Genomic DNA, 20705 nt, shown 5'->3' on the forward strand with positions numbered 1-20705 from the left:
CAAACTTAAACACTGGAATCTAACATCAGTCTCGGTGTCCTCACCCACCAGTGCATGCACATTTAATGTCTCTTGTACCAGTGAGCAGTTTAGTTCTCAGCTAATGCTCTGTTTTTTCAGGTGATAGGAAAAGTCTGAGTTTTTCAGAAAACTGCCATCGAGCTGCTTGGGCCGACAGTAACACAAAGAAAAAGGTTCCTCTTCAGAAACAGATTAAAAATAAGTACGCAGCGGTTTTCCCTCACATCCCAATCTTAGCAATGTTTGAAGCAAACATCACAGAGCAGATGATCATTAAAAGAATCCATCAGTCTGAAAATTCTCAGATTGAAATCATGACAAACCTGTTTCTTTCGCTCTGTTATGCTTGTGCTGACCCACGGATGCTGCTGTATGTCAGCCTGGTGAGCGTCCCGCTGGACTGCGTGTTCTCCTTCCCTCCCCCTCCAGCACATCCCAGAGTTCCAAGTGCACCACCTCCTCCTCCTACTCCTGCTCCTGGTCCAGCACTGAGGCGCCCGCTGCCCCGGGCCTCTCTATCTGTGTGCCCTGTGCAGCAGGAGAAGGTGGCTAGCATGCCTTGACGAAAGCGCTTGTTCATGAAGCAGTAGATGATGGGGTTGACGCATGCTGAGGTGTATGAGAGCAGGTGGATGAAAGAGATGGGCGCTCCGGAGAGCAGGCGATCAGCCGAGCGCTTGTCAAACGCCCGCCAGGCATTCGCTGCAAACACAGGCGTCCAGCAGATGAAGAAGAGCACCACGATGACCAACAGCATGCGGATAACGCGCTTCTTGGCCATCAGGTTAGCTGTGGGGCTGTTGCTGCACACACGGTGCAGCTTGGGTTTGCTGCTGGAAGCAAGAAGTACCGACTGCTGATTGGTGGACGCATCTGACCGCTTCTTCTTGGAGGGCTGAAGATAGCAGCCGTCACTCTCACCGGTCTTCAGGCTTCCTGTACTGCTCTGTCTCTCTGAGAAACATATTAGAGGTGTACAAAAAATGGTAATGTTCTACACAAACATACACCATTGGCAGTTGAAAAAAAAAATAAAGTGAAATAATTTGAAAAGGGTTGCTTGGTTAGCTAATAGGAGAAAAGAGATCAAAACCCTTATTGTCCTTTATTGGAAAAGACTGTACCCTTATTTATATAAAAATTAGAAACTGTTAGATTACGCTTAAAGCAGTGTTTCTCAAACAGGGGTCCGTGGACCCCTTGTGGTCTGTGGCATAATTACAGGGGGGTCCATGGGCTTGCTTCTAAAAATATTTGAAACTTCTCTAAGTGGAATTTTGGTTAAATATTTCAAAAGGTACTTTAAATACAATTTTAGGCCCATTAATTTCAGAAAAGTCGCAGAGGTTTTTTTTTTTTAAATAAATAAACCTAGAAGCTAATGTACATAAGGAAGCCATGGCCTAATGTTTAGAGAAGCAGCTTTGGGACCAAAGGGTTGCCGGTTTGAGTCCCTGGATCAGTAGGAATGGCTGAAGTGCCCCTGAGCAAAGGACCTAACTCCCAACTGCTCCCCATGCTGCTCTGGATAAGAGCGTCTACTAAATGTCTGTCATGTTGTGTAATATGTATTCAAATTCTCCTGCAGTAATGGAGCTTAGCCTGCTCATGCTGGAGTTCCCTCAATCTGCCTTCACTGTGTCGTTATTAGAACAATGTTTGCATTGTGTCCCACAATGATGGATTAAATAAACAAATGAAAATAAAACTATTTAACTGGTCACCCCGGCTGCAAAAAAACTCCAAGTTTCACATCGATGGCTAAAGTGAAATGTGAATGTCAAGATCCAAAAATGTCATTGTTATTGTCAAAGCAATGTGACTAGAATTTCACTAGTATTTCAGATCTAACACTGATGTGAAAACTTAGTAAATTTGACATGCAGGTTTATGAAGATATAATCGACTATTTATATACAGTATATGTTGCACTTTACACATTATAATGATACAGTAGGCTACCTATCAAAAGTTTGGACACCTTCAAATTCACTGATTTTTTTTTATTTTATTTTTATTAATTAAAAGTGACTTCATGTCTTAAAGTAATGATGGATGTCGTTTCTCTTTACTTAGTTGAGCGGTTCTTGACATACTAATATGGATTACTACAGTTGTGGAATAGGGCTATTTACTGTATTATTATTATTATTATTATTATTATTATTATTATTTACTGTTTGATCTCAAACACATTAAGAAAGCAAGAAATCACACTAATTAACTTTTGATGAGACACAGCTATTAATTGAAGAGCATTCCAGGTGACTACCTCATGAAACTGGTTAAGATAATGCCAATAGTGTGCAAAGCGTCATCAAGGTCAACGGTGGCTACTTTGAAATGTACTTTGTTTTTAACACTTTTTGTTTACCACATAATTCCATATATGTTCCATATGTTATTTCATAGTTTTGATGTCTTCAGTATTGTTCTACAATATAGAAAATAGTCAAAATACAGAAAAACCTAGGAATGAGTGGGGTGTCCAAACTTTTGCCTGGTACTGTGTGTGTGTGTGTGTGTGTGTGTGTGTGTGTGTGTGTGTGTGTGTGTGTGTGTGTGTAATATATATATATATAAAATATGGGGGAAATGTGGAAAATACATATTCCATGAGGATCAGTCAGAACATACTAACAGTCCATAGCTGAAAAAAGGTTGAGCACCACTACCTTAAAGAACCCTATAGCAATGTATCATTGAGAACATTTGGAAGAAGCCCTTTTTCCATGCAAAAACTTCATTCTTAAAAACTCTTAGAATACTCATGCTAGTACAAATTGGTCCGATATTAAGAGCACTATATCTTTTTTATGAGTGTTCAATTAGAAAGAGTTCCAAGAGTTCCTATTAAGAAGACAAACAAATTTAATATTTAAATACAGTGTCCTTTTAAAACACCTGTTCAAATGAGAGATGAGGAACTGCTGCACAATAATTTTGAAAGAGACATGGCTTAACTCTTCAGTCCCAGACAATGTTGTTAGCATTGAGGGACTAGCTACGTTTCGTGCCGACAGGAGCTGCGCACTAAGCGGTAAATCTCGAGGGGGTGGTTTGTGTATTTATATCAATAACACTTGTTATTGATACACAGTGGTGTAGTGGTTAGCACGGTCGCCTCACAGCAAGAAGGTTCTGGGTTCAAACCCAGCGGCCGGCGAGGGCCTTTCTGTGTGGAGTTTGCATGTTCTCCCCATGTCTGTGTGGGTTTCCTCCAGGTGCTCCGGTTTCCCCCACAGTCCAAAGGTTAGGTTAATATGGGACGGCCTTGGGCTGAGGTGCCCTTGAGCGAGGCACCTAACTCCCAACTGCTCCCTGGGCGCTGTTAGCATGGCTGCCCACTGCTCTGGGTATGCGTGTGTGCTCATTGCTCATGTGTGTGCATGTGTGTGTTCACTGCTTCAGATAGGTTAAATGCAGAGAGGAAATTTCACAAGTGTGTGATGAATAAAGTTGTGCTTTCTTTCTTTAAAAATGCTAAGTTTGTCTCAAGCCATTGCTTACCGGACATTGAGCTTCTGACTGTAAACTGCAGACTATTCTATCTGCCCAGGGAGTTTACTTTAGTTTCCATCACTGCTGTGTACGTGCGCCCCAGCACTAACACTAAGGAGGCTATGAGTGTTCTCTACCAGACTATCAGTGAGTTGCAATCCGCTCACACTAAGGGCTTTTTCATTGTGGCTGGAGATTTTAACCAGGCTAGCATGAGGACAGTTCTCCCTCATTTTCACTAACATGTGGATTGTGCAACCAAGGGAGCAAACACATTAGACATGGCCTACACCAACATGAAGGATTGCATTCAGAGCAGCCCCCCGCCCCCACCTTGGTTCTTCTGACCATTTATCCGTTAAGCTAATCCCTGCATAAAAGCCCCTGCTGATTAGAGGTAAACCTACAGTGAGGCAGGTGAAGGTGTGGTCTGAGGGGGCTATGGAGGCACTACAGGACTGTTTTGAGTGCACAGAATGGGACATGTTCAAGGAAGCTGCCACTTATAATGATCATATCAACATAGATGAGTATGCCATGTCTGTGTCAGTCTACATCAACAAATACATGGAGGACGTCAGCGACATAGAGCATCACCACCCGGGCCAACCAAAAGCCCTGGATGACTTATGACGTAGGCAAAATGTTAAAGGCACGGAACTCAGCCGTCAAGTCTGGCGACGAGAAGGCACTGAGAACAGCGAGAGCCAACTTGAACCGTGCCATTAGATTAGCAAAGCACACTCACAGTCAAAAAATCCAGGGCTTTTTCCATGACACCACCAACACCAGGGATGTGGCAAGGCATATGGGCTATCACAAACTACAGGATAGCCCCTGCCGAGTGTGATGATGACACGGACTTCCTCAATGAACTTAATAACTTCTTTGGGAGGTTTGAGGCATGAAATATCATTCATGCGGTGAAAGCTGTTCCCCATCAGGATGAAAAGGCACTCTGTCTTGATACAGCTGAGGTGCGGAGGACTCTGAGGAGAGTCAACACACGGAAGGCCCCAGGCCCCAATAATATTCCTGGTCAGGTGCTCAGGGAATGTGCAGACCAGATGGCTCATGTTCTAACAGACATTTTCAACACCTCACTGCATCAAGCCAAAGTCCCATCATGTTTCAAGACTGCCACCATCATCCCAGTGCCAAAAAACCCTCAAATCGCATCACTCAACGGCTACTGGCCCGTCGCACTCACTCCCATTATGATTAAGTGCTTTGAGAGGCTGGTAAAGGAGTACATCACCTCCAGACTCCCTCCCACGTTCGACCCCTTCCAGTTTGCCTACCGGCCAAACTACTCCACTGAAGACACCATCTCCTCTGCTCTTCACCTGAGCCTTGCACACCTGGAGGAGAACACTCATGTGCAGATGCTGTTTCTGGACTTCAGTTCAGCATTTAATACGATCATTCCACAGCATCTGGTGAACAAACTGGGTCCCCTGGGCTTCAGCACCCCCCTGTGCAACTGGCTGCTTGACTTCCTCACTGAAAGACCAGTCAGTGCGGGTCAGATAGAACACCTCCAGTGTCATCACCCTCAGCACAGGCTCCCCAAAGGACTGTGTCCTGAGCCCTCTGCTGTTCACTCTGATGACACATGACTGCGTCCCCAGGGCTGCCAGTAACCACATTGTGAAGTTTGCAGATGACACAACAGTGGTCACACAAAAATGGGCCTCATTAGGGGCGACAATGACCTGGCCTATAGAGAGGAGGTGGAGCAGTTGATGGGCTGGTGCAGGGAAAACAACCTGATCCTGAACATGGACAAAACCAAAGAGAGCATTGTTAATTTCAGGAAAAACCAACCCAGCCACGCTCCACTTCTCATCAACAACACGGCCGTAGAGGTGGTCAATAGCACCAAGTTCCTGGGGGTGCACATTACAGACAACTTCACCTGGTCTGTGAACACTGTGTCACTGGTCAAGAAGGCACAGCAGCGTCTGCACTTTCTACGTAGGACGAAGAGAGCCCACCTGCTCCCGCCCATCCTCACTACATTCAACAAAGGCACCATAGAGAGTGTTCTGACCAGCTGCATCTCTGTGTGGTGTGGAGGCTGCAGTGCCTCTGACTGGAAGACTGTGAGGAGAGTGGTGAGAACAGCGGAGAAAATCATTGGGACTTCTCTTCCCTCCATTCAGGACATTGCACCAAGGCACTGCATGTCTCGAGCCAGAAACATCATCAGTGACCCCTCACACCCTCACTATGGACTGTTCTCCCCTCTGGAAAGAGGTTCCGCAGCATTCGGTGCAGGACCACCAGGTTCTGTAACAGCTTTTCCCCCCAGGTCACCAGACTGCTGAACTCCAAATCCAAACTCTAAACTTCTATTTATACTTGAACATTCCTAATTCCACAGGTCACTTTATACTATTGCACTTTATATTTTTGCTGCTGCATAATTTAATACACTTTCATATTTAATTCTGTGCTGAGCCAGATTGCAACGAAATTTCATTCTGTGTACACTTGTTGCATACTGAATGACAATAAAGGTTGTCTAAGTCTAAACTGGCTTCATCCAAAGTTTCTGTCAGTAAACACATCATCTGTGACTGTAATAAACTTACTGAGATTTTGCCAATACCTATAGGTATGGTATCTGTATGTCTGTCAATAGTTGTTGCATTGTGGGGTTTTTTTTTCTGTTTTTCCTGTTTTATCTTTTGCAATTATGACCAACTGATATGTGCAATAAGTGTGTTTCATCTACTTCATAATTCCTCCATTTTAGTATTTATCTTGGGTATATTTTTTTCTTTTGTGTGTGTGAGAGATTGTTTGTTTGTTTGTTTGTTTGTTTGTTTTTAAACTTGTGTGTCTTGATAAGTCCTCTTCTGCTGCTATCCACTGTGCTGCTGCAAACAGGAAATTTCCCTATTGTGAGATACCTGTAATAAAGGACTTATCTTAGGTTGTTTGACTAATTGTGGAATGTTTTATTACAACCTCATTTCTAAAAAAATTGGGATGCTGAGAAATGTAAATACAAACAGAATGCTATGATTTGCAAATAATGGAAACCCTATATTTCATTGAAAATAGTACAAAGACAAAAAATGTTGAAATTGAGAAATCTAATTTTTTTTTGAAAAATATATGCTCATTTTGAATTTAGTGCCAGCAACGTTTCAAAAAAAAGTTGCAACAGGGGCAACAAAAGACTGAAAAAGTTATATAATATTATTAACTAATGAAGTTAATTGACAGCAGGTCAGTAACATGACTGGGTATAAAAAGAGCATCCCGGACAGGCCCTCAGGTGACACTGCATTAAGAGCAGACACGGATCTGTAGTGGAACTCACTGTACGGGTTCAGGAACACTTCAGAAAACCATTGACTGTGAAAACAGTTCATGACTGCATCCACAAATGCAAGTTAAAACCAGATATAAACAATATCCAGAAACACTGCCACCTTCTCTGGGCCGGAGCTCTTTTACAGTGGACTGAGGCAAAGTGGAAAATTGTCCTGTGGTCTGACAAATCAAAAGTAGAAATTCTTTTGAAATCATGGACATCATGTCCTCCAGGCGAAAGAGGAGAGGGACCATCCAGCTTGTTATCAGTGCACAGTTCAAAAGCCCCAGCATCTGTGATGGTATGAGGGTGCATTAGTGCACATGACATGGGTAGCTTGCATGGTTGGAAAAGCATCATTGGTCACGACCAGTTCTGATCGAGGGAGTCAAGGTGGAGGCTGTGGATTCCTACAAGTACCTCGGGCTGTGGCTGGACAGCAGGCTGGACTGGACTTGCAGCACCAATCATTTATACAGGAAGGTACAGAGCAGGCTGTATTTCCTTAAGAGGCTGTGGTCCTTTAACATCTGCAGGAAACTCCTGTGGATGTTCTATCAGTCTGTGGTCGCCAGTGTCCTGTTTTACACCGTGGTGTGCTGGGGGGGCAGCACATCCAAGAAGGACACATCCAGGCTGGACAACTGATCAGGCAGGTCGGCTCTGTGGTCTGCATGAAGCTGGACTCTCTGGTGACGGTGGCAGAGAAGAGGTCTATGGACAAACTATTGAACATCATGGACGATGCCAGTCACCCTCTGCACAATGTCATCAGCAACCAAAGGAGCCTGTTCAGTGACAGAATGCTCCTTCCCAAGTGCAGGACAAACAGACTCAAAAACTCCTTTGTCCCTCACGCCATCAGACTGTACAACTCCTCTCTGGGGGGGGAGGAGGGGTAACAGGAGGACAGAGGACGGGAAGGAGCAGTAGCCTAGCCTGACAATAAACCATACCGGACAATGTGCAATATAATGTGCAATATAAAGTGCAATATCTCTCCTGCTGCCCCCCTTTCCTTTTTTCCCCCTCCTCTCTCTCCCCCTTCCTTTCTTCCCCATATCTTATTCTTTTTATATTTGTATATGTAAATACTTAATTTAATTTAATTTATCTAGAAATTTTTCTCTATTTCTTTTCTCTGTTTATCTGTAATGATGCTGCTGGAATCTTAATTTCCCTGAGGGAACCCGCCCAAAGGGATCAATAAAGTTTCATCTAATCTAATCTAATTAATACTGAATGATATATATACAAGTTTTGGAGCAACATGCCGACATCTTTTTCAGGGAAGACTTTCCTTATTTCAGCAAGAAAATGCCAAACCACATTCTGCATTTATTACAGCTGGATGGCTTCAGAATAAGAGAGTCCAGGTGCTAAACTGGCCTGCCTGCAGCCCAAACCTTTCTCCCATTTAAAACATTTGGTGCATTATGAAGCGCAAAATGGTGGTGTAGTGGTTAGCGCTGTCGCCTCACAGCAAGAAGGTCCGGGTTCGAGCCCCGTGGCCGGCGAGGGGTATTTCTGTGCGGAGTTTGCATGTTCTCCCCGTGTCCGCGTGGGTTTCCTCTGGGTGCTCCGGTTTCCCCCACAGTCCAAAGACATGCAGGTTAGGTTAATTGGTGACTCTAAATTGACCGTAGGTGTGAATGTGAGTGTGAATGGTTGTCTGTGTCTATGTGTCAGCCCTGTGATGACCTGGTGACTTGTCCAGGGTGTACCCCGCCTTTCGCCCGTAGTCAGCTGGGATAGGCTCCAGCTTGCCTGCGACCCTGTAGAACAGGATAAAGCGCCTAGAGATAATGAGATGAGATGAGATGAAGCGCAAATTACAACAAAGGAGACCCTGAACTGTTGAGCAACTGAAATTGTACATCAGCCAAGAATGGGACAACATTTCTCTTTCAAAACTACAGCAAATTGATCTCCTCAGTTCCCAAACGTTTACAGAGTGTTGTTAAAAGTAGAGGTGATGCAACACAGTGACTCCTTATTTCGCCTTTATTTGTTTTCTAATCTTTAATTTTCAACTTCTTGTATCCTTACACATATAGTTTATAGTTTAATTTTTAAACTGATATGTAAAACTATGAATTTTAACTAAAGAAAAGATAAAAAGGTTGTATAATATGTGTATTAATGAGATGTTTACCTTGGCTTGCCTTTCTGTTAGCCATTTCAAACCTGATTCCTCTGTACAGCTCAACAGAAATTAGCCCATATGCTGTCATCATCATAATTCCTGGCACCAAGATGAGGATCAATAACAGGAACACATACCTGAGAAAAAGGAAAGTTGCACCACTTGGCAAATCAATACTTTCCAATACATTTTCACTTTCTACAGTATAATGTTCCTAATGTTATGTCTGAAACACAAACAGTATACAAGCAGCACTATCCCTGCATAGAGGCTGCAGCTTCTGCAACTTCATATCATGATCAGCTCACAAAAACCTGTGCTCTCAGGACTGAGGGTGACATGTAAATGTTACCATGACTGCTGGATAATGTCACTGGGCCAGATGTGGCGGCACATGTTGCCTGTGCTGTTGTTGGTGCGGCGGTAGGGCACAAGCGTGCTGGAGATTGGGTATGGCACCATGAGCAAGAAGGATAGCAGCCATGTGGCGCTGATCACCTTGGCGGCGTGGGATTTGGTCTGCCACGTGCGTGATGTTAGTGGATTGCAGATAGCACTGTAGCGCTCCAGAGAGATGGCCACCAGGTTGAAGGTGGACACACTTACTGAGATACCTGAATGTGTTACAAATAGAAGAAACAACACTGTTATTTGAGCCTGCTTCATTTCAAAGTCAGTAAGTGAACATGGGAATACTGAACCAGATGTAATACCATACCAGTGTAATTACCTCACTGCTAAATATAACAACACAAATTTAAAACAATAATATGTAATGTAATCACTTTTATGCTGCTGCACTTGGTGAACTTTACCACTGAGAAGAAGGGCAAGAATATGATTTGAGAGGATGTATATTGGGAAAGTTGGCTACTCCTAAACAAAACATGCATTAACACAACAACATTGATCTGATTTTACACTGAACATGCACAGACCAGAGCATTTTACTGCAAGTTATAATAACTCTATGAGCTAATATTTGACACTACTTATTTCAAGACTGGCCAAACTCTGATCTAAGATGCTGTTCTTATGAATGATCAATAAACTCTCAGCAATGACAGACCTACATGGTTATAACAATGGGTCTGGTAAATCCAGGTTGCTTTATCTTGAACGAATATCAAACTTTCTAGGTTTATAAACATGTAAAGCAGGAGGATAGCTGTTATGTGTACATATAGTACAATTGTCAAACTCCAAACAAGTACATTCTGCCAAAACTGGAACTGTGTTGCATTTACAGTTTATCAAAATGTCCTCATGTACTTACAACCCCGATTCCAAAAAAGTTGGGATGCTGTGTAAACTATAAATAAAAACAGAAGGTGATAAGACAACATATCAAATGTTCAAACTGAGAAATTCTTATTGTTTTTTGAAAAATATATGCTCATTTTGAATTTGATGTCAGCAATGTTTCAAAAAAAGTTGGGACAGGGGCATGTTTACCACTGTGTTGCATCACCTCTACTTTTCAAAACACTGTCAATGTCTGGGAACTGAGGAGACCAGTTTCTGTAGTTTTAAAAGAGAAATATTGTCCCATTCTTGCCTGATATACAGTTTCAGTTGTTTAACAGTCTTTGTCATATTTTGCGCTTCATAATGTGCCAAATGTTTTAAATGGAAGACAGGTTTGGGCTGCAGGCAGGCCAGTTTAGCACCCGGACTCTTTTACTACAGAGCCATGCAGTTTTAATTTGTGTAGAAAGTGGTTTGGTATTGCTGAAAGAAGGAAGGCCTTCCCTGAAAAATATTCTGTCTGAATGGCCACATATTGCTCTGAAACCTGTATATATCATTCAGCATTAACTATGCCTTCCCAGATGTATAAGCTAACCATGTCATGTGCACTAATGCACCCTCATACTATCACAGATGCTGGCTTTTGAACTGTGCACTGATAAGAAGCTGGATGGTCCCTGTCCTCTTTAGCCTGGAGGATATGGTGTCCATGATTTCTAAAAAGAATTTCTAATTTTGATTCATCAGACCTCGGGACAGTTTTCCACTTTGCCTCAGTCCTTTGTAAAAGAGCGCGGGCCCAGAGAAGGTGGCTGTCAATAACAGTGCTGAAAACCTGAGTTCAGAGCGGTCTCCAAACATGGCTGCTCCGGACTACACTTCCCAAGAGCCACAGTGCCCCCGTCACTGGAATTCTAATCACTTCACCCACAGCCTATTACCCCGCAATCACCAACCCCATATAAGCTCAGCAGTCACAAGCACTTCTCATGAAGTATCGTTCTGTGTCCTGTACCTGACTTTACCAAGCCTTCTGTTTATCTTCTGACTTCTTGTTAACAACCTCTGTTCCTGATTTCATTCAACTTCGTCTTCTCGTCTGCCCTATGCTGCACTGTTTGCCAATCAATTGACCCATGTCTGTTTCTGGACTACGATTTCTGACTCACGTTTTGGCTTTGTCTGTAGTTTGTGTCACACTCACTCTCCCCTGCAATTGCATCTGTAAGTGCCTGCGATCTGACAGGATACTTCGCCGTCATGGATGCAGCAGAGGAAGTTCTGTGTCCTGTACCTGAATTTACCAAGCCTTCTGTTTATCTTCTGACTTCTTGTTAACAACCTCTGTTCCTGATTTCATTCAACTTCGTCTTCTCGTCTTCCCTATGCTGCACTGTTTGCCAATCAATTGACCCATGTCTGTTTCTGGACTACGATTTCTGACTCACGTTTTGGCTTTGTCTGTAGTTTGTGTCACACTCGCTCTCCCCTGCAATTGCATCTGTAAGTGCCTGCGATCTGACAGGATACTTCGCCGTCATGGATGCAGCAGAGGAAGTTAAGCAGACTGCAATCCATGCGCAGGGGCATCTGTTAAGAGAGCATCAGCAGATGATTAGCGAGCTAAACACCAGGATGTTGCAACTCACTGCTGTGGTGTCGCAGGCTGTCCTCACATGCCCCTCATTGCCTGCCGGTATGCCTCGTAGCATTCCTCTGCCTGAAAAGTTATCTGGGGAGGTTTCCAATTGCAAGGGATTTCTTTTCCAATGTTCACTATATTTCTCTGCTTTCACTGGAGTCACAGGTGAACAGAAGATCTCCCAGTTCATCAGTCTTCTGACCAGTAAGGCTCTTCAGTGGGCAAGCGCTTTCTGGATGCATGGGGGCGAATACACTACATCCTATGACCATTTTCTGGAGTTGTTCACGAGAGTATTTGATCATCAGCCTGAGGGTATAAAAGTCGGACAGAGCCTGTTGACAATCCAACAGGAGTGTCGCCAAATATGCACTGGATTTCCGCACCTTGGCCGCCGGCAGTGACTGGAACAAGCCATCCTTGAAAGCCACATTTTGACAAGGTCTGCATCCAGAACTGTTCAGCAAGATAGCATGCCATGACAAACATCTCTCACTGGATTCTCTCATTGATCTGGCCATCTGCTTGGATCACCTCATCTGCAACCGACCTTCACTACAACTACCTCCAACCTCCTCTCCCATCACAAACTTTGAAACTCTCATGGAGATCTCCTGCATGCAACTGCAGAGGTCAGAAAGAGAGAGAAGAAGAAGGGAGGGCCTTTGCTTTTACTGTGGAGAAACTGGTCATCAGCTCTCTAAGTGCCCTACTTGGTCCCCACAGGATCGTCAGCCAAGCAAGGCTTCCAGCCCTGTTAACCCGGTGAGTCCAGAAATGTCTCACAGCTCACAATCTTTCCAAGTACTAGTGTTCTTAAAACTACCAAACTTGACCCATGTACTTTCTGCCTTCATTGACTCAGGGGCCAAGGGAAACTTCATAAACAGCGCTATTATACAGAGGTAGCAACTCACCACCCACACCCTTCTGAGACCCATCAAACTGAAAGCTATTGATGGGTGCCCCATAGGGGAAGGTCTGGTTTCAACTTGAACAACTCCCCTCGAGATTCAGGTAGGAGCCATCCACACAGAATGGATAACTCTCCTCCTCACCCCAACTTCAAATCACGAAATCATCCTAGGATACCCATGGCTCCAACTACATGACAGTCTAATCTCATGGCAACAATGGGACATTCTTCAGTGGTCACCCTCCTGTCTGCAAAACTGCCTGAAACTTCCACAGATCACACTCTCTTCCAGCTCGGTAGAGAGCCCTCAGCCTGACTCCCTCAACAACGTCCCTGTTATCTGGATCTAACGAAGGTATTCAGCAAAGGGAAAGCCTGTGGTCTACCTCCACATTGCTCCTATGACTGTGCCATCGACCTCCTCCCAGGTACAACTCCTCCGTGTAACTGCATCTACCTTTTGTCGTTAGCAGAACAAGCTGCGATGGAAGAGTATATGCAAGAAGCTCCGCAGCAGGGGTACATCCGACACTATATCTCCAGCCTCAGTGGGGTTTTTCTTTGTGAAAAAGAAAGGAGGGGGGCCTCTGGCCATGTATAGATTATCGAGGCCTGAATCAGATCACTGTAAAGTATCCATATCTGCTTCCATTGGTTCCATCAACTCTAGAGCAACTCAGATCAGCCAAAATACTCTCCAAACTCGAACTTTGCAGTGCTTACAACTTGGTCAGGGATACATGAGGATGATGAGTGGAAGATTGCATTTAGCACCATGGCGGGTCACTTTGAATATTTGGTCATACCTTATGGCCTTTTTTGCATGCCCAGTGTCTTCCAGTGGCTCATCAATGATGTGCTCAGGGACATGTTGGGGAGGTTCATAATCGCCTATATCGATGACCTCCTGATCTACTCCCCAGATGAAAGCACCCATCACGAGCATGTCAGATCTGTTCTCTCTCGCCTGCTCCAGCACCACCTATATGTTAAAGCTGAGAAGTGTGAGTTTTATGTCCACTAGATCTTGTTCCTGGGATACATCATCAGCTCAGAGGGAGTGAGTATGGATCAAGCCAAGGTCACTGCTGTAACATCTTGGCTCACTCCCACTTCCGTCAAGGAGCTTCAGCGCTTTCTGGGGTTCGCCAACTTCTACCGCTGCTTCAGTTCTGTCGCGGCTCCTCTCACTAGTCTTCTGAAGAAGGGACCCCGTCGCCTCCACTGGAGTCCAGCAGCCGACCAGGCTTTCAGCAAGCTGAAAGAAGCTTTCACCACAGCCCCTATGCTTCAACACCCAGATCCTTCTAAACCATTTGTCGTGGAGGTGGATGCATCAGAAAAAGGAGTCAGAGGGGTTCTATCGCAGCACTTTGGAGAACGACCTAAGTTACATCGCCTTCTACTCGAAGAAACTCACACCCACAGGGCGAAACTATGATATCGGGAATCAAGAACTCTTGGCTGTCAAGCTGGCCCTGGAGGAGTGGAGGCACTGGCTAGAGGGCACAGCACACCCTTTCACAATCCTGACAGATCACAAGAATCTGGAATATCTGAGGACCGCTAAACGATTAAATCTGTGTCAGGCCAGATGGGCACTGTTGTTCACCAGATTCCAGTTTACCATTTCCTATCATCCAGGTTCCAGAAACATCAAAGCAGGCGCTCTCTCCAGAATTCACACTTCCACACCTCAACCGTCAGAACCTAGCACAATCCTTCCACCCGAATGTTTTCTGCAAGCCGTCACCTGGGACGTCGACAAAGAAATCAGACAAGCTCAACCCACAAGTCCACCAGAAAACTGCTCTCCAGGTCTTTTGCATGTCCCACCTAGACTTAGAGGCAAACTGATCACCTGGGCACACTCTTCTCCTGCCACCGGACATCCCAGCAGCTAACACACCTACCAGCTCCTTCAACACCAGTATCAGTGCGAAAACATAATATCTGACATTTAACCACTAAGTCTCTTCTTGCTCTGCCTGTGCCCAAGCCAAGATCCCCAGAGTTCCTCCGGCTGGTAAACTATGGCCTCTCCCAGTACCCCAGCGACCCTGGTCATACATCGCCCTTGACTTTCTCACCAACCTCCCACAGTCTCAAGGCTACACAATCCTCTTGGTTATAATTGACAGGTTTTCCAAAACCCTCAGACTCATCCCACTACCAGGTCTGCCTACAGCATTCGAAACCGGCGAACTACTGTTTAACCATGTTTTCTGTTATTATGGGACATAGTCAGTGACCAGGGTCCCCAGTTCATTTCACAACTCTGGTCAAGGTTCATGGACAGGCTGGGAGTGTCTGTTAACCTCACCTCCAGATATCATCCTCAGTCCAACGGCCAGGCAGAGTGGGTGAATCAAGAATTGAGCTGCTTTCTTCACATCTACTGCATGCAGAACCCAAAAGAGTGGGCACATTTTCTTCCTTGGGCTGAGTACGCACAAAATTCTCTCAAACATTCCACCACTCAGTTAACCCCATTTCAGTGCATACTCTGCTACCAACCCCCACTCTTCCCATGGGATGACACTCCCACGCAGATTCCAGCCCTCGACGCATGGTTCCAGAAAAGTCAACAAATCTGGGAGGAGGTACACCAGAGGATGGAGGAGGTGAACGTCAGGTATAAACACTACGCCGACAAGCACAGAAGCCTCACTCTAGAATATGCCCCAGGTGACAGAGTATGGGTGTCCACTAAAAACCTCAGTGCTCCTAACTCTTGCAAGAAGTTACAGGCCAGGTTCATTGGCCCATTCAAAGTACTCCACAGAATCAACGAGGTCTCATATAGACTCGCGCTTCCTCCTCACAGCAGAATGGCACCCCCCTTCCATGCATCATGCCTCAAACCTGCTAGTCAAGGGCCCCTAGCCTCAGACACACTCACCCAAGAAAACCCCTCCACAGATATTGAAAGTGAGCCCATTTACAAAGTGAACAAGATCCTCAACTCTCGCCGCAGACAGCGACACCTTGGTCGACTGGGAAGGTTATGGCCCAGAGGAACGCAGTTGGGTCAGTTCCAAAGACATCTTAGACTCACTCCTCACTCAGGAATTCCACAGCTAACATCCTGAAAAGCCTGCACCGAGAAGGAGAGGTCAACCAAGGAAAGGGATTGCTCCCAGAGGGAGCTCCTCAGAGAGGTTCTGTCAATAACAGCGCTGAAAACCTGAGTTCGGCGCAGCCTCCAAAAATAGCTGCTCCAGACTACACTTCCCAAGAGCCACAGTATCCCCCATCACTGGAATTCTAATCACTTCACCTGCAGCCTATTACTCCACAATCACTAACCACATATAAGCTCAGCAGTCACAAGCACTTCTCACGAAGTATCGTTCTGTGTCCTGTACCTGACTTTACCAAGCCTTCTGTTTATCGGCTGACTTCCTGTTAATGACCTCTGTTCCTGATCTCATTCGACTTTGTCTTCTCGTCTGCCCTATACTGCGTTGTTTGCCGATCGATCGACCCACGCCTGTTTCTGGACTATGATTTCTGGCTCACGTTTTGGCTGTCTGCAGTTTGCATCGCACCCGCTCTCCCCTGCAATTGCATCTGTAAGTGCCTGTGATCTGACAGTGGCAGTGTTTCTGGATATTGTTTATATCTGGTTTTAACTCCCATTTATGGCTGCAGTAATGAACTGTTTTCACAGACAATGGTTTTCTGAAGTGTTCCTGAGCCCATACAGTGATTTCCACTAAAGACACGTGTCTGCTTTTGATGCAGTGCCGCCTGAGGGCCTGAAGATCACAGGCATCCAATGTTAGTTTTCAGCCTTGTTTCTTGCATACAGAGATTTCTCTGGATCCCCTGAATCTTTTAATGATATTATGTACCATAGATGATGTGATCCCCAAATTCTTTGCAATTTTATATTGAGGAACATTATTCTTAAATTGTTGCACTGTTTGCCCACGCAGTCTTTCACAGAGCAGTGAACCCCTCCCCATCTTTACTTCTGAGATACTCTGCCTCTCTAGGATGCTCTTTTTATACCCAGTCATGTTCCTGACCTGATGCCAATTAACCTAATTAATTTTTTTAGCATTACACAACTTTTTCAGTCTTTTGTTGTCCGTCCCAACTTTTTTGAAACGTATTGTTGACATCAAATTCAAAATAAGCATATATTTTTCAAAAAAAGAATAAAATTTTTCAGTTTCAACATCTGATATGTTATCTTTGTACTATTTTCAATGAAATAAAGTTTCCATGATTTGCAAATTTTCACATTCTGTTTTTAATTATGTTTTACAGTGTCACAACATTGTTTTTGGAAATGGGGTTGTAAATTCTTTATCAATAGCTTCAAATGAATGCAAATGATCGCACAAGTGCTAAGAACACAATGCACTAAAGGACAGTACTTTGATAATATTTGAGTATGACCCCTGAGAATCACCTTTAAGCCAGCACATATAATGACAGACATTTCATCATTCTTGCAAAGCCCTTCTCAATAAACTCTGTGTATAGCAGATTTCCCCCTTTCCCAAATGCTTCATTTCTCAGATACTCTTTGATTTATACATCCTGTCAAACTGTCGTATTCCCAGAGCAACAGCTGCAACTCTACACTGCAGTTCCTTCCAGGATACAGAATATTTTATCACACCTTTGTCCAATGCATCCATAAGCACTACTCACCCATGAAGTAGGTGGCCACTTTACAGATGCCGCTGCCAAAGACGAAGTTCTTCATCAGGTTGGGAATAAGGGTGAAAGGCATGCAAAAGATACACAGCATTAAGTCGCTGACTGCCAGAGAGAGCAGGAAGAGGTTGGTGACGGTTCGCATGCGCCGGTTCCTCACCAGCACTGCAATGATTAGGCTATTCCCCAGAACACTCAGCAGGAAGATCACACAGTAGAGAATGATCCGCACCGTCTGGTTTATATCTACCATTCCAAACAGGGGAAAAGACAAATATGAATATTTAAAGAAAATACATTTTCTATACCTAGGTTTAGGTCATAACTTCATCCCACCATGCTTAAATAGATATATACACACTTTAGGCCTGCATGTGGAATAGAATGAATGAATGAATGAATGAAAAAGGCTCATTTTAAATAAACAACTGTCAAATCGGGTAGCCATATGCTAATGATAGCTACATTGCATATGTTTTGTCTTCAGGAATTGTTATTCAAACACACACAAAGAAAACATTTCCTCAATGATTCTTTCTTTCTTTCTTTCTTTCTTTCTTTCTTTCTTTCTTTCTTTTTTCAGCTTGCTGAAGGATTTTACATGGAACCCACTCCAACACATATAAAATCTGCTTGCCATATGTTAATGAGACAATTACTCATCAAACACACAGTTTATCGATTTTATCTGTGCACCAAGAAACAAATTTCTTGATGGGTTCTTTCTATAGTTAGGGTTGTTAATTTGTTAAAAGGGTTCTACTTGGAACCATATCTGACTGAGAGACCTGTATAGAACCTGAATAGAACTTGTACAGAGCCTGAATAGAACATGAATAGAAACTGTATAGAACTTGTTTTGAACCTGAATAGAACATATATAGAACCTGAATGGAACCCGAATAGAATGTGTACAGAGCCTGAATAGAACTTGTGTAGAACATAAATAGAACCTGTATAGAACTTGAGTAGAACTTATAAAGAACCCAAATAGAACTTGTACAGAACCTGAATAGAACATAAATAGAAACTGTATAGAACCTGGATAAAACCTGGATAGAACTGTAAGAGGGCAGCGAGGTGGTGTAGTGGTTAGCACTGTCGCCTTGCAGCAAGAAGGTCCTGGGTTTGAGCCCAGTGGCCGGCGAGGGCCTTTCTGTGCGGAGTTTGCATGTTCTCCTTGTGTCTGTGTGGGTTTCCTCCGGGTGCTCCGGTTTCCCCCACAGTCCAAAGACATGCAGGTTAGGTTAACTGGTGACTCTAAATTGACTGTAGGTGTGAATGTGAGTGTGAATGGTTGTTTGTCTCTAAGTGTCAGCCTTGCAATGACCTGGCGACTTGTCCAGGGTGTACCCCGCCTCTTGCCCATAGTCAGCTGGGATAGGCTCCAGCTTGCCTGCAGCCCTGCACAGGATAAGTGCTTACAGATAATGGATGGATGGATGGATGGATAGAACCGTAAGGCTTCCAGCAAGAAAACAATCCAATCCAATCCAATCCAATCCAAAGGCTGAAGGGTTGTAGTTTTTTTTTTTAGAAGCACACGGTATTTATGAAATAAACAGTGAGTTGTATTATAAACACATCAGTCATATTTAGATTTCGAGCTGCTGAAAGTTTATTGGTCAGCTCTTACTATTTGGAATAAGTGTTATTGGCTCGATTTTTATTCAGTTATCAATTTAATACATGGATTCATTTTAATACTTGTTTTGTGTTGCGTCAGCTGATTGACTTGTATTTATATTTATAGAGTTTTCAGGACACACTTTTACACACACACACACACACATATAAAGAAATTGAGTTGTAAGTCCCTCAGGAGCCACCTGTGATTGTGCGCAGTGGAGATGAGTGCGTAATTCTGGTGATCATGTGGCACATGGAGGATGCCTAATTCTTTCCACAGTTGGGAATTAATCGGATTACGTCACAAACAAGATGAAATGATATGACAGCATGAAACTGGCTGCTGGGGAGTAAAGGATGGCAAGTTATTGTTACCTTTCGGCTCCGGCGCTGGCGCTCGGGTTCCCAGCTCGCCGGAGTTCTCGCACTCGGATATGTTCCTGAAGGCGAACTCACACAGTATTTTGTAAATGTCCGTGCTGTTAATGAGCATGTCATGTAGAGTGAATGTCTCCATGTTGTCCTGGATTTCTTGTCTGTCCAGATCTCAAGCGGGAGGAGGAAAAAGCCCACAACTTCCTTCTTCATCGACTGGAAAATGGAAAACAGTCCAGCTTTGACTGCTGACGTGCCATCATTTCTCCATGGACTTTGTCACCTCATGATTTATTTCATTCAAAGGAATAAGATAAAAAAAAAAAAACAATCTTACGACCATTAGTATTATTTTTTTAATCAATGAATATTAAAGAAGGAATAATGTGTCCAGCTCCAGGAGAGAAATGTGTGTATGTGCTGAGAGGAGTGATGAAGTGAAAGTGGTGGAGGTGAAGTGAAGAGTTCAGAGGCATCTCCTCTCTACAGCAGCGCACAGGACACCACAGACCCCGCCTTGCTGGAGAAATCCTCCCAGTCCTCTGTGCATGAAGCTCACCTGCTGGACAGATATCAGTGAATGGAAGGCTATATCAGAAACAGCCTTGGTTTAAAGAAAAGAAAAATCCAACTTGATAACTGCATTATCAGTTTTCCTGTGGCTAAGCAGACACAACATACACCACCGTACTTGCCGGAGTAGTTGGGGTTATACACCTTGCTCAAGGACACTTCAAGTCAAGTCAAGTTTATTTCTATAGCGCTTTTAACAATAAACATTGTCGCAAAGCAGCTTTACAGAATTTGAACGACTTAAAACATGAGCTAATTTTGTCCCTAATCTATCCCCAATGAGCAAGCCTGTGGTGACTGTGGCAAGGAAAAACTCCCTCAGACGACATGAGGAAGAAACCTCGAGAGGAACCAGACTCAAAAGGGAACCCATCCTCATTTGGGCAACAACAGACAGCATGACTATAACATTAATAGTTTTAACATGAAGACAGTTTTGTTGATGTTGTAACTCTTCATTGATGGAAACTTGAGTGCAAAACTGTTCATGACAACTGCAGTCCTAAAGTTAGCAAGTCAACTGTAGTCCTCAGCCATAAAAGCATTACTGTAAGAGTGTAACCCTCAACTGTCCATATGGGGCCGTCCTTCACAGGAGCGATGCGATAAAACTCTGACCAGACACGGGGCACCAGGATGCATCAAGCAG

The 20705-nt window shown here is 44.0% G+C and overlaps 1 protein-coding gene across 1 annotated transcript; it reads right to left on the reverse strand.

Moving 5' to 3' along the window:
• Positions 1–361: 361 nt before the first annotated feature.
• On the reverse strand, positions 362–19746 carry cckar (cholecystokinin A receptor). The gene is made up of 5 exons (XM_060924466.1): positions 19484–19746; positions 17474–17725; positions 9349–9610; positions 9006–9133; positions 362–975 (listed from the first exon to the last, which is right to left on the reverse strand). Exons 1-5 carry the CDS (start codon positions 19623–19625, stop codon positions 362–364), a joined length of 1398 nt encoding a protein of 465 aa, XP_060780449.1. The 5' UTR covers positions 19626–19746.
• Positions 19747–20705: the final 959 nt, after the last annotated feature.

The sequence above is a fragment of the Neoarius graeffei genome, chromosome 1, assembly GCF_027579695.1.
Source record: "Neoarius graeffei isolate fNeoGra1 chromosome 1, fNeoGra1.pri, whole genome shotgun sequence".
Taxonomy (NCBI): domain Eukaryota; kingdom Metazoa; phylum Chordata; class Actinopteri; order Siluriformes; family Ariidae; genus Neoarius; species Neoarius graeffei.